Source organism: Choristoneura fumiferana, chromosome 6 (genome assembly GCF_025370935.1).
Source record: "Choristoneura fumiferana chromosome 6, NRCan_CFum_1, whole genome shotgun sequence".
NCBI classification, from domain to species: domain Eukaryota; kingdom Metazoa; phylum Arthropoda; class Insecta; order Lepidoptera; family Tortricidae; genus Choristoneura; species Choristoneura fumiferana.
The window spans coordinates 14,975,299-14,990,102 of record NC_133477.1 but is presented as its reverse complement, the minus strand read 5'-3'; the positions used below and the strand labels follow the sequence as shown (position 1 = coordinate 14,990,102).

The 14,804-nt window shown below is 36.5% G+C and overlaps 2 protein-coding genes across 3 annotated transcripts in view; one reads left to right on the top strand and one right to left on the bottom strand.

Annotated features, from left to right (window-relative positions):
• The first annotated feature begins 268 nt into the window (after window positions 1-268).
• Window positions 269-14,282, top strand: LOC141429171 (neprilysin-4-like). Its single transcript, XM_074089417.1, has 13 exons — window positions 269-790; window positions 1,232-1,363; window positions 2,776-2,912; window positions 7,112-7,280; window positions 7,756-8,645; window positions 8,714-8,864; window positions 8,948-9,134; window positions 9,408-9,526; window positions 9,690-10,082; window positions 10,304-10,476; window positions 10,997-11,181; window positions 12,036-12,179; window positions 13,013-14,282. Exons 1-13 carry the CDS (start codon window positions 378-380, stop codon window positions 13,187-13,189), a joined length of 3,270 nt encoding a protein of 1,089 aa, XP_073945518.1. The 5' UTR covers window positions 269-377; the 3' UTR covers window positions 13,190-14,282.
• LOC141429174 (uncharacterized) overlaps window positions 13,074-14,804 on the bottom strand; it is a 23,630-nt gene continuing 21,899 nt past the window's right edge. For both annotated transcript variants that reach the window (XM_074089421.1, XM_074089420.1), the window contains exon 5: window positions 13,074-13,163. The gene's annotated coding sequence lies outside the window, so the exon portion shown is untranslated. The remainder of the gene's footprint in view (window positions 13,164-14,804) is intronic.

The following is a 14,804-nucleotide window of genomic DNA, read 5'->3' as shown; positions in this document are numbered from 1 at the left end:
GTAATATTATGAGTAGAGTAGTCTACTCGTGACCACGGCCACTGTAATGTTGCCGAAACGTCGATGTAAATAGTACTCGTGTGTGTTAGCGTGATAAGTCCTGTGCGTCTCTGTGTGTGGTATTTTGACTGAGTGAAAATCACGAAAGTTTAAGACATTATAAGTATTGCATTTCCCACTAAGTAGGTAATTCGGTTTACGCTGGCACAACTCCGGTTAACCTGCTTGATTGCATGTTGATTGCTTACAATTTACGTGGTAAATCCAGCATCAGGGTCACATAATAGGTCAGACACTGTGCCACGCAGTTGTGTGATGTGAATGTTCCACTTACGAATATCCGTCAAACCAACTGACGCCGTCAGTCGGAAACTGCCATGACGCGCGTGGATACGCCGAGTCCACCCCATGGAATAACTATCAAACAAACAAACACAAATTTATGTCGATCTGCTATAGTGATTCTACTAGCAACGTTCGTTATCGCGGCATTTTTTGTTATAAAAAAACCGGCCGACATTCTGGACGATCCTGAGTTCGTTGTTAAAAGTATGCCTTCAGTTTACACAAAGTTAGAGGGAGTGGATCCCGATGAAAGGGAATTGTTTGAAGGTTTTCGGACTTCGTTTTTGCCTGTCGAGGAGGTGCTGCTAGCCGGTCGGTCCAAGCATAAAAGAGACGTGGATGGCAGTAAGAGTGATATGTTTATTTGGGATTCGGAAAATCAAGTTGAAGCACCCACTCGGCTGAAACGCATGAGTCAATTTCCTACGACATCTCAGGTACACAAGTAAGTAAATCTTTATAGTGACCAACCCGTCAAATCAGGTACTTACTTTTTGTAGGAAACATAAACGTTATAATTTATGTTTATATGTACATAAATACAAAACTTAAACCACTTATTTAGTTGGGGACTTGGGGATTCAGTGTCAAAACGGTCTGATCGATACATAGAAGAAGTTAGTAAATTCTATTCATAAGTAAACCTATATGTACATCATTATAAAATCTGCGGCGATTTTCACACTGATCGTGATTCGTGATCAGTCAAACTTATGTAATTACTGTTTTCTTCTTGGTATATTTCACGCAAGTTTCTATCACTTTAAACATTGTAAAATTAGCGTGAGTCCCGAGCCCGACACACTGCAGTGTGTGTGCATGTGGCACGGTATACCTATAAGTAATACTGAAGTTATTTCAATAAGTCAAATACAAACAAATCTAGGGAGGCCGATCCTTTGCAACGCATGTTGGCTCCATTTGAAGACGTTGATGAAGACAGCACAGAAGAGAGTGAAGAAGAATACGAGTCAGCAGAAGCAATTGTCAATAATGAAGAAAGCGAAGCTATTGAAAGGTTTGTCTATACTATTTGTTCTGTCTCAGTTAATTCTTTCAAATCATTATTAACAATACAGCCCGAAATTCGCTAAAAACTGAAAACTGACACTCCTCGACTGTTATCCATCGTAACATGTTTTTCTTCTGAAGATATACTGATCTAGTTAATACGCGAGTACCTTTTTGTAGAGCTCCTTATTCTGTGAAATTACGTCAAAAACATTTTTATTCCATTGCATACGCGTAATGCTAGAAATTCTATGCAAGATTTAACCCAAGGGCTGGGTGTTAATGAGTCGGTCAGTCAGTCTGTTAATCATCAGTATTGTCTCTAATGCGCGGGTGCTCACTATCGCACTCACCGTCTCTTTCTACCCTCATTCTACACCGTGTGGCAGAAGGAAGTGGTGAAAATTATGTGCTCGTAGTGTGGAGAGGACTGTGACTTCAAGTGCTTTGGTCCTCATCTGATGGCCATGGTTGAGATGGTTTATTATTTATTAGTCAGGATTTTAAGAATACACTTGTTTGTATTTTTGAATCTCACCAATAACAATCTACGCAAGGTATTACTCGGCAGACTGGAAGTCAAACGTCACAATGCTTTAACTATTGTTGTGCGCTCACAATACGGTCCGCAACACTTGATTGAACGTGTTTGACCCCTTATCTTTTTTATTTTATTTGACTGAATGGCAAACGAGCAAGTGGGTCTCCTGATGGTAAGAGATCACCACCGCCCATAAATATCTGCAACACCAGATGTATTGCAGATGCGTTGCCAACCTAGAGGCCTAAGATGGGATACCTCAAGTGCCAGTAATTTCACCGGCTGTCTTACTCTCCACGCCGAAACACAACAGTGCAAGCACTGCTGCCAACTGCCACTGTTGTAATCGTCCTATTTCGTATCCTATTTTAAGAAATTTGTTGGAGTAATGTAATTTATGCTCGCGAATTAATCTGCAGCACGAATGCGTAGATATCCGCCAATATAGCACCTATGAAGTAGGCAGTGACCCGCATTACACTCAGCCGATTCATAATCGTAGATGAAGACGTTTGTCGTATTTTTCATTCGTCTGCAAATAATGCGTTAACGCCCTCAGGAACTATCTGGGGGCACGGCAGTGCCCCCGCTTGTACTATTACTTATTCTGTGCCCCCGCTAAGTCGAGCAAAACAAAAACAAAGGCACGGCCGTGCCATACTTTTCTCTAAGCCATTCAGGCTATTTTCAACATACAATTTGCTGGGATAAAATCTACCCAATGACCTTATCAGGGACTCGAACTATCTATACCAATATTCTGTTAGAACAAGTTTCTTAGCTGTGAAAATTATTATAAAAATAAAAGAATAATAATTAGTAAAAATCTTACTATAATTTTGGAACCAATCAATGAATACCTTTATTTGGTTTTGTAGCATGGTGCGCCCCCAAAAACACATTGATCGTGGACCTCTAGATGATGTAGTGGAACAGATACGTGGTCAACCGGAACTAGAAGAAGAGGAGATGGATTCCTCGGCACATCTTCATAAGCCACCTAAAGAACCATCAGGTTCGTACTTCGGCTTTAATATGTTGGTACATACTTACCTTGTACTATTATCTATTCTGGGTACTTACTTTGTATGAGCTTGATTATCAGTCTGATTCAAAACTTTGTGACCCGGATGCTACACTTACAAAATATAAAGGTACTTATCGACTGATTTGTGGTGTTCGACAAATAATAATATTATTTTAGATATAAGGCTGCATTTCCACCAAAGATGTGCTAGGATGTGTTGCGAGAAATGTGTTTTTCATGAACCAATAGAAACGCTTCATTTACCTATCCTCGCACCACATCCTCGCACATCTCTGGTGGAAACAGAGCCTTACGAAACGTAGACCGAGATTACCTTTAATGAGTTCCCGATATTTCGATGTAGTTGCATGTGTCGGCGGCCAATCGTAAAAATCCGCCAGATCACGAAATGCCTAGGCATATCATGATTTGGCCAGCTTAGGCAGATCATGAAATTCCTAGGCATATCATGAAACGCCGCCATATCGGTTCTGGCACTTCGCCAGCCGCTGCCGCAGCACGCTCGCTTCGCTCGCTCGGCTCGTGCGTTGTGGTCACAATCACAATTCATACTAACCACTCCTCGCTTCGCTCGTCGTGCCTATTTTTTACTTTTTTTCGGCATATAACGATGTGCCCGGTATAGAGCTAGGAATATCGACGAATGCGTTGCTCTAATCGATCTGCCGTATTGTTTCTCAGGGACATCGTGATATTCCTGGCTAACTTTGAGGCATATCATGAAATGGCGCCATTTCACGATATGCCTAGGAATTTCGTGATCTGGCGGATTTTAAGATCGGCCGCCGACACACACATAAGTATTTCAATTCTCGTCTCGCTCCGCCTCGTCTCGCCTCGCCGGTGGAAAATCACCTTTACATACTCCGGTAAAAACTTCAGTGTACCCGTGATCGCATGCAACTGCGTTAAAATATCGGGAGCTCGGTAAAGGTAATCAAGGTCTAAATTTCGTAACAAATATATCTAATGTGACCGTGAATTATTAAAACTGTATGATGAATTATTAATACTATAATTTCTATTGTTTATAAGATTTTATTTATTAATTTCATTTCTTCATATTTTTTTGTTAATTTTTGTATTATTATTCGGGTCTTGGACGTTTAATATGTATTTAAGTATGTATTTATCTATATAAGTATGTTTATCCGTTGCCTAGTGTCATAGTACAAGCTTTGCTTAGTTTGGGACTAGATAATTGGTGTCAAGTGTCCGTGATATTTATTTATTATTTATTCATATTGATTAAAATACTATATGTCGCTAATCCTGAAACAGATAACTTTTTGCTAGTGCATATTTTCATGGGTTCACCTTGTTTACGCATATTTTTTTTTATGTCATAAATCTATTTTGCATAATCTGTTTACGCATAATAAGTACTTGTGCCGAAACTGTTTTCGCATAATTATATTACGCAGAATTCCTTTACGCATAACCAATGTAAGCCGAATGGGCTTTACGCATAATTTACGAATTCCGAATATTGTTTAGGGAGAGCATGACTAACGCATAAATTAGTTACGCAGAAAATTACTTTCGCCACAGAGTACATTTATCTTTCGCATAATGTAATTTTGCCGATATAATAAAATTGCATATGCTAAATAATATTAATGCATAATAATACTATGCTAATATATTATTCCGGTAAACAATCATTCGGCTTATAAAGAATTATGCAGAACTAAATTTCGGCAAGATTAAGATTCGGCGTAAATAAATTATGCGAAACAGCGCATAACAATACGTAATTAGTTTCGGACATTACAAAATATGCCAAATAGATGTCACCCATTTACATGACATCATTTATTTCATGGGCATTGGTACCATTAAATAAATATTGAATTGGTTCACAATACAGCATGCTTCATGACCATTTATTCAATCGACGGTTGGCCTAATATCGTCAAGGTTATGTATCTATTTGCCATCTACTTTTGTGCTATAAATACATATTTACAAAGATATTTTTATAATCATACTAGCTGTTGCCCGCGACTCCGTTCGCGTAGGAGTATGAAAAATAGTTTGTCTTATTCTCAAACCTATCGAATATACACAAAAAAAATCGGTCAAGCCGTTTCGTGGTTTACCCTTGAAATGTCGACATACTTTTAATCGAATGTCATTTAAAAGTCAACGTTTTATATTTTTTCATTTCGTCGAAATTCATTACTTACCTGGAATGATTAGAATGAGTATTTTTAAATCAGCGGTTTTTAATTTCTGGAAATATTATTTAAGAGATTGTTTATTTGGCAGATATTAATTTCATATTTTATTAATTCATACTTTTTTTAATGCTGTAAATGTTACATCTTAGAATATTATTTTAATATTTATCATTTCACAACTTCAATAATTTTTTTGAAGTCGCAGTTGTATAGTACTTTTCTAGTAGCGATTTATTTTTGTTGGGGTCGCAGTTTTAACCTAACCAAAACTATTTTTAGAATAATAGTAACTATATTCATTTTATTTTTCAGAAGAATACAAGCCTTCAAATCGCTCGTTCCCTTAAAACCATAATCACAAAATACCAAATTGCCGACATACCTGCTCATCAAAATATAAGATTCCCAGAATACCAGATTTTCTTTATGTCATGTTCGTTTTTGTATCAGTTTTATAAAATACTATGTTCTCAATACACCATGTTCCCTAATAGACCATATACCCAAAATATCAAATTTCGCAATCACAAGAATCTCAAAACACTGAAATACTTGACAAACCAGATTCGCAAAACACAATTTTCTCGAAATAACTTAATCTCACCTTAGCGTTATCATGTAATATTAGATTTTTCAAACAACAGATTTATGATAAACCAGATTTCCGATATACCAGATTTCAGAATACCAGATCTCCAAAATATCAAATATCAAACAAGTACGGTCAGGTATCCACGCAAACCTAAATTAGCTGAGTATAAAAAAAAACACCTGAAGTCATTTAATGGTTTCTTCTTAGCCCGCTGCGGACACTACACATTGGACGCTATTAAGCTAAAATTTGTTTTTAATCGTCTGACTCGCGATTTTCTAACATTTTCTTCAAAATCTTTACAACGGAACACAATGCGAAAAAAGCCTTGGGTCATTTTGTACTCGTATACTGGATATATTGCATTTTTTTTTAAACTAAAAAGGAAATAATTTCAGAGGACACGCATAAAACCTCTGATTTGCAATTTTATTGAAAATCGCGAGTCAATGTCATTGTGATGGGGTAGCCCCTTAACTTATTTTATTTTTATTGAAACACTGTATTTGCCAATGGTAAAATAGTTCTAAACAGTTAACAATAAAAAAAATATTTTTATAGCCGGTTTTATTGTTTATCCGTACTTACGTAATCAACTAAAGTAAAAATCTGGTGTTTTAAGAATAAGGGTATTCGAAAATCAAGTATAATCAGCATCTTGTGAGTTGGGAATAAAATAAACTGGCAGTCTGGTATTTAGATTATCTGGTAGATTAACAAAACTAGGTGTTTTAAGTACGTCGTGTTTTGCGAGCTTGGTGTTTTCAAAATCTGGTATTATGGGAATTCGGTTTTAAATGGAACATAGTGTATTGAGAACACGTTGTTTTTGGCAATCCGGTATAAGAAGAAAAACATTGACAAGAAAATCTGGTATTTTGGGTATTTAGTATTTCAGAAATCGGGTAAATTGGCAGTCTTGTATTTTGCAATTCTGGTATTTAGGGAACGAGCGCTTCAAATTTGCTAAAAAATATGCAAAAGATGCAGAATTCAATATTGAATCACTAAACTAATACAATATATTGTTATATGTAATTAACTATGAAATAAAAGTGTTTTATAATAAAACGTCGATGAAATAAACAGCGACATTTAGTTGTTCTGTCTCATGAGTAGTTGATGAAATGTATTTTTAAGCAAATAATAATCCTTGTACTGTTGTTCTAAAAATTGTTTTAATATGTAATGACTATTCGAGGAAGTGAAATTACTCAAAGAGAAAAAATTAGTATTGAATATTCGATATATCGTTTTCGATGAAATGAAATTCGATAATTTCAAGGGGCACCCCCGTTTCGGAGGAATTGTGTTACAAACACTGTGATATGTCAATTTTATAAATTAGACTGCCGCCAGAATAGCTTGCATTTATTGTTTTTCTGCAACAGGTATACATGCGTTTTGGAAAGGACAGGGTGATAGAGAAACCATCAGGAATACGCAAGCAAATATTATGAGGCGGAACATGGATGTTGAGGCAGATCCTTGTCATGACTTTTACCAATATGCTTGTGGGAACTGGGCAACATTGAATCCGATACCTGCTGATAAAGCGGGGTAAGATCTTTTATTTACAGTATTGTAAACAGTAGAGATGAAACGGATAGTGGTTTGGCCGGATACCGGATATTCGGCGGAACCGTTGGCCGGATAGCCGGATATCCGGCCGCTGGATATTCAGCCTAGTTTTCCGTGCAGTTTGCAACTTGTAGAGTATAATTAATTAACTTAGGAGCTGTTTCACCACCCATTGATTAATTTTAACTGACGGATAAATATGATGTCGTTTCTGTTTGTTTTGTTTGAATAGACGCGAGATGACACATTTATCCGTCAGTTAAAATTAATCAATGGGTGTGAAACAGCCCCTTAGAATAATAAACTGATGACAATCATTGATAAATTCATAAATAAATACCAGTTTTAATCATAACTATAAGTTTTTTACCATCATACCGGATACTGGCCGGATATCCGTTGCATCTCTAGTAAACAGACAGTGAAAGATATTTAAATTTATTTTTTTCTTCAGATACGACACCTTTGAAATGCTGCGAGAGAATCTTGATACAGTTCTTAAAAATTTATTGGAGTTTGACAGTGAAGAATGGGTCCTTAGCAAATACCCTGGTCCTCATCTAGACACGCACTATAATTTTCTGCACAATTTGAAAAAATGGAAAAATGGATTAAACAGTCATAAATACATAGATGTCATCGAAGCTAATGCTCGTGAAATTTTGAATAGTACAAATGAAGGGAAATATCGATATAATTGGAATCCGCCTGATGAACACGAGTTAGCATTTGTAAATCGTATGCGATATCCTTTGAGAAGAAGGTCAAGGGCTTTACTTAAAACAACTAACAAAACCAAGTCAAGTAATGTAAAGTCTATAAAAAGAATGATAAATAAACGCAATAATCGTAGGCTCAGGCTAAAGCGGATGAGCAATCTAAAAAAAACTCTCCAACACCATCAAAAAAAGTACAACCTTAAAAATACTTTTAACAAATCAAAAGCCAGTTTTATTCGTAGAAAACTACAAGCGATATCTATAAAAAATAAAAAGATGCCTAAAAGAGCAGTACAAGATCCCATTGCAAGGTTGAATACTTCAAAAACAATGTTGAATGACCCGGCCAATGGAGACGCAGCAACGAAAGCTAGATTTTTATTTAAATCGTGCATGAATTATGAAATACTACAGAAACGCGCACATCAGCCATTGTTGGATTTATTAAATTTATTGGGGGGTTGGCCTATACTCAACCCTAATTGGGATTCAAAGCATTTTGACTGGCTAGAACTTATGGCAAAATTACGCCTTTACAACAACGATATACTAATTTCGGAATGGGTAGGACCAGACATAAAGAACTCGGATGAATTTGTGATTCAGTTTGATCAGACAAGTTTAGGTAAGGTAGTAGATATTTTTTTGTTTGTAACTTTTATATTATTTCCAATTGAAATAGATGTTTTTCAGGTCTGCCGACGAGAGAGTATTTTCTACAAGATTCTAATAGAATTTATTTGAATGCATACAAAAATTATCTGATTAAAGTAGCTCTATTACTTGGTGGAGATCCTATATATGTCAGGAATAGTGCGGATAAGCTTATAGATTTTGAAATAAGGTATTTAATGATAAAAATCTCATTGGTATTAATTTTATTACTAAAAAGCATTTTGATGAATTTATTTTATATTATTATTTTAGATTAGCAAAGATAACATCAGCACCTGAAGATAGGAGAAATGTGTCAGAGCTCTACCGTAGGATGACTCTGCAAAAAATGATGCATTTGGTGCCGGAAGTAAACTGGCGAAGGTACCTATGCGTCGTAATGAACAGGACTGTAGATTTGAATGAAACAGTTGTGCTGTTTGCGCTGAACTACGTCAGGGTACGTTACAAAATAACGGTTTATTTGCCATTCTTCCAAATGCATCCCCTGAAAGTTTGTATTTGTTGGTTCTAGTTTCAAACCGAAATTTTACAGATACTTCAATTTTGCGCAGAAACTCGCTTTTGTCAAAATTAGACATGACATTGTAATAATAATAAAACCATGGCATGCGTCATCGTGAATGACTCTACCTTCAACTTTGTATATTGAGTTTGGGGTGAAGTTTTTCAACCTTAGACAACTTTACTGTTTTTTTTTTGCTGTACACAGCATTTAGTTAAGCTGATTGATGAGACGGACCCAAGCATCCTGTCAAATTACTTGCTGTGGCGGTTCGTGAGACACAGAGTAAACAACCTCGACGACCGCTTTCAGTCAGCCAAACAACAGTAAGTTTGAAATTTGTTTGTGCTTCTGTCGTATTTCAATGTTTATAGTATTATGCGTCTATTTTAAAAGTATTAGTTTCGAATATGTACCTATCAATAAGCGTATTTTTTATCTTTCTATCTGTTTCAATTAAAACATTGTCTAAGGTGTTTGCTTTTTCAGATTTTATTTTATATTATTTGGACGTGAACAAGCTCCACCGAGATGGAAAAATTGCATATCCCAAGTGAACTCAAATATGGGAATGGCGCTAGGATCGATGTTTGTAAAGAAATACTTCGACGAGACAAGTAAAAATGATACTCTCACCATGACATGTGAAATACAGCAGTCTTTTAGGGAGCTTCTACATAAAATTGATTGGATAGACAGCGAGACGAAAAAACTGGCGGCTCACAAAGTAGACGCTATGATGCTAAGAATAGGGTATCCCGATTTTATTCTCAATAAGGTAGAGCTAGATGAGCGGTACAAAGAAGTCAAGATTCATCCTGATATGTATTTTGAGAATATATTGAATATTTTACAACATTTAACACAAATGGAGCAGTCTAGGTGAGTGCCAGTAAACTTTTTGTATTTGAGAATCTTGCAAGTGCTTAAACACATAAGCGTTTATACTAAATCAGGAATATCATTATGAACTCACAGTTGAGTTGAAGGTAGTGAAATGAATGAAGTTCTCAAAATGTAAGAACTTTAAGCTTGCAAGAGTGGAAGCTAGCATAACGCTTATAGGCGTTCAAGGTACTGGATACGTTGATTATCTTTTGCAGAATAGGGCAACCAGTTAACAAGACTTTGTGGAACACAGCCCCAGCAGTAGTCAATGCGTACTACAGCCGCAACAAAAACCAGATCATGTTCCCTGCGGGAATTCTACAGCCTCCGTTTTATCACCGTCATTTTCCAAGATCACTCAACTATGGAGGTATAGGTGTTGTTATAGGTGAGAGATGACTATAATTACAAATACTGATCATAATTTTTACCTCTTCAACGCCCCAGTCATTTAGTCGTAACAGCCAATCTAATGTCTCACACGCCACGGTCATCTACCTATCATCCCAGCCTATATATGTCCCACTGCTGGGCACAGGCCTCCTCTCAGAACAAGAGGGCTTGGGCCATAGTTCCCACGCGGGCCCAGTGCGGATTGGGAACTTCACACGCACCATTGAATTGCTTTGCAGGTTTGTGCAGGTTTCCTCACGATGTTTTCCTTCACCGCATAGCTCGTGGTAAATTTCAAATGTAATTCCGCACATGAATTTCGAAAAACTCAGAGGTGCGAGCCGGGGTTTGAACCTATACATAACCAAAATTCATATCGAAATTAATCCTCCTGCAATGAAATTAAAAATCGAGTTGAGTTGTCGCTGGTTTCTCTGTGGTGAAGAGGTTAAATAAAAATTATTACGTTTACATTTGACGGTGTCCGATCCTATCTCAAAATACAATTATTTTAGGTCATGAAATAACCCACGGATTCGACGACAAGGGCCGTCTTTTTGACTGCAACGGCAACCTGCATAGATGGTGGTCGGACTCCGCAATCGAGGCGTTTCACCACCGCGCCCAGTGCCTCATAGACCAGTACGGGCGGTACGTCGTGCCTGAGGTCAACATGAAACTAGATGGCGTGAATACCCAGGTATCTTTAATCTCACAGTCATCTAGTTGTGACAGCTAATGCTAATATCTATCGTTATACTAATATGCTTTGAGAAACTGGACCCTGGAAGTTGCTGACGATAGAAGAGAATTATAGACAGCATCCATTCATTCATACATCTGTCATGGCCTACCAATCCCTACAAGCTATATTTAATACAAAAAAACAGCAATAGATGGCACTACTATTAACATTTGTAAATTATAAAATGTGAATAAGCCGAATTAAGTAGAAATATTAAGCTTAAAATAAAGACTAGCATATTTTATAAACACAACTTCACATCAACCTTAATTCAACTCCTTAATTTGAAGATAAGAAACAAAAAATAATAAATGGAGAATACGAAAGTATAGGCTACATGTGGCTACATTTCAGCTATGAGGCTTTCGTAGTGTTTTGCAATTGTGACGCTAGATGGCGAATAACCGGAATTCGCTTGCTGGGCTTGCCCCGCGCTTGCTCACATTCGTCGAAACGATTTGAGAGAAACATGCCATTCTCTTCTACTGACGTAAATAAGACAGAGACATCATGCATATCTAGTCGTCTAGGCTCAGTTGGTGAGCTTGTTGGTTGTTGTCAGTGTACCGTATCCTTAGTGTCTCACTAGATGGCAATACGTATCGTGTTATTTGTGTTCTCACTGGTGCCATCTATTGGAAAATCGAAGGAAAGAAAAATAGCCAGTTGAATAGCCAGTATTAGGGTGATACCATTTGCTTGTACTAGGTGGTGTCTCTGTTATATATGTACTCTGTGCATATGTAAATGTTCCCGGCTTTTAATGCTGTCTTCGAGCGTAGTGACTTATAACAACGGTATTCTTTAAGGGTGAGAACATAGCAGACAATGGCGGTGTAAAGCAGGCCTTCCGTGCCTACACTCACTGGGTACAACGCCACGGTACTGCTGGAGAGACTCTGCCAGGCCTCAATCATACGCATACGCAACTGTTCTTTCTAAATTTTGCACAGGTTAGTTTTCGGGAAGATACGTTATATTAATTTATACCAATGGTATCCTCCATATATTACTGAGAGTTACAGGAACGGAGAAGTCTAACATTTTGATCGCCTACTGTCACTATGTTTTGATCTACGGACTCTCAAGCAGAGGATCCTGGGTTCCAATCTGGACATATACCTTTGAGAATTTTTAGAATTTATGTGCAAAATTACATTTGAGATTTTGAATGGAGGACAGCGTCGTAAAGCCAAGTTTAGACTTTGCAAGAAAAATCGTGCAAGTTGTATTACATTACATTGCGAGGTCGTAAAGCCAACGAGTTTGTAGTGGTCAATCGAGCGCCGCAATGTAATGCAACTTGCACGATTTTTCTTGCAAGTCTAATCTCGGCTTAAGGAAACCTGGATACACATACGAAGCAATTATTATGGCATGTGTGAAGTTTCCAATCCGCACTAGAGACCTAAGTGGTTTTTTCTTAAAAAGTAAAAAATAGGCAACTATACTCCGTTTAATTTAAGGTTTGAATTAACGGTCAAATTGTAATACACGTTTCTCGATATTTCGAACACAAACGGACTAAAAATACCTACATGTACGTTTATTAGCCTTATTTATTATGTTTTTACTATAAAAGTTCTCACAATTTTAAACAGTTCCGTTGTTTCATTAAAAAAAGTGTGCAAATTTTACCGTTAAGTTTCAAATGTTAAAATAAATGGAGTATAGTATCTTAGAGAAATTAACTTCATGTTCTCTTAAAGTTAACGGAAATCAAAATAAGACTGTGTAATATCTCTATTACTTTATCTTTGACTATTAAATTGGTTGTAAATTACAGGTGTGGTGCGGTGCCATGCGTCCAGAAGCTATGCGTAACAAATTGAAAACAGCAGTGCATTCGCCAGGCCGCTTCAGAGTCATTGGAACGCTGTCGAACTCACAAGACTTCGCGAGAGAATTCCACTGTCCTCCCGGCTCTCCTATGAATCCTGTAAACAAGTGCACTGTCTGGTGAAAAGCATTTTACAACCAAGAACATGCCAAAAGTGGATTTCAGGATATTTCCATAACGCCGACCATCAGAGGTCAGAATTTGGGTGTGTCAAAATAAAGTTGAAAAAGATTATTGGACGAATTGGATCTCACGATGACGGTCAGATACGTTATTGGACTGATCAGATTTCGGTCAGTATCGTTAATCGTCAGTTTCTATTTTAACCAGATTCGCCAATAGTCATATCATTTATTCAACAGAATAGTTTTCCGTCGGAAAGTAGATTTGTTTTTCGCCAACACCTTTATTCGTCATGTTGGGTCTAAGCCAGAAACGTCTCTCGGCAGATAATGTTATCCTACGGATCTTATTATTCGTCAGATTGGTTAACTGACAGTTAGCTTAGTTAGTGTAGCTATTTTGGGAAACTCTCGTAGGTATCTCAAATCAATTCGTCAACAAAATTTAACCTTAAATGAAATAATGTTAACGATTTTTTCAAAGTAGTTACGATACGTTTTCATAATTTTGGCTAAATCAATTCTGTAACTCTTTCAAGCTTGTTGCCAATTCGTTCACTAAGATATTTTCCCAGGTGCAATAGTGATTTAATCGCTATTCTATCTTTACGATGTAAATTACAAGTTATCACTTTCATTCTTAAGACTAAAATAAAAGCCTTGTATTGGGTTTCACGTAAATCTAGTTAACAATAATAACTTCCATGGGTGATAAAAAGTAAGTACACGATAGTTTGTAGTTGTCAAAAATTATATGAACTAAGTGATTTGTAATGGATTGTAACTGTGATATCATAAAGTTTATAAGTCGTATATTTAGATAATTATGTTGTATTTATTACCATTATTGTTTGTGTAGGTGTATATATATGTTATGTGTATTTTGTACAATTAAATTACAATGAAGTAAATTTGGTTTTTTTTAATCATTACCGCCAAAATCGAGTAAAAACCATGTAATATTAGATTAAGAAAAACTATCTTTGTGCATCCAAAAGAGTCCGTCGAAAGGAGTCAAAGAAAACTTGATAAACACGGTAAAATCACACGATAATGCTTTAACCTTTTCGACGACAACGTCTCATATATACGCACCGCAGAGGTTCCACGCCAACGACCTCTATAAATATACGTCCATTACTTCGTAACGTAAATTACAATAAAATATAGAAGCCTGGCGTTTGGGTGATGTCTTTTGTATTTGACGTGGCGGCAAAAAGGTTAACAGATCACGAAAATTCAATCTTCTTCGACGAATTTTGATAAGTTACTTAAGGTGTTCATTAAATTTTCGCCGAAAAAATTTTTCTAATGATTTATTTCCCAACTGTTTCATATGGACGAATGACCAGAGCCCGTATTGCCTAATAGTGTAGGAAATAATGGTAGTGGACCCCAACAGTAATTCCTCTGCCAGAAAAAACTTTACAGTATGATAAAGTACCTATCATTAAATAAATAGTATTGTATAAATTTCCAAAGAATAATAATAATAGGATTTAAGTAATTCCTAAAGTCTTAAATCGTTAATATCTTTTTACGGAAAAATGCTCCGTTCAGACTTTCTTCACCGGACATATTTATGCAACAATATATGAAATATCAAAAAAAATATC

What these genes read in the sequence shown, in the direction of transcription:
- LOC141429171 (XM_074089417.1), top strand. Translation starts at nt 378, where the DNA reads ATGACGCGCGTGGATACGCCGAGTCCACCCCATGGAATAACTATCAAA. An exon ending in CTTATAGATTTTGAAATAAG is followed by an intron (nt 8,865 to 8,947) that starts GTATTTAATGAT and finishes TTATTATTTTAG; the next exon opens with ATTAGCAAAGATAACATCAG. An exon ending in AGGTATAGGTGTTGTTATAG is followed by an intron (nt 10,477 to 10,996) that starts GTGAGAGATGAC and finishes CAATTATTTTAG; the next exon opens with GTCATGAAATAACCCACGGA.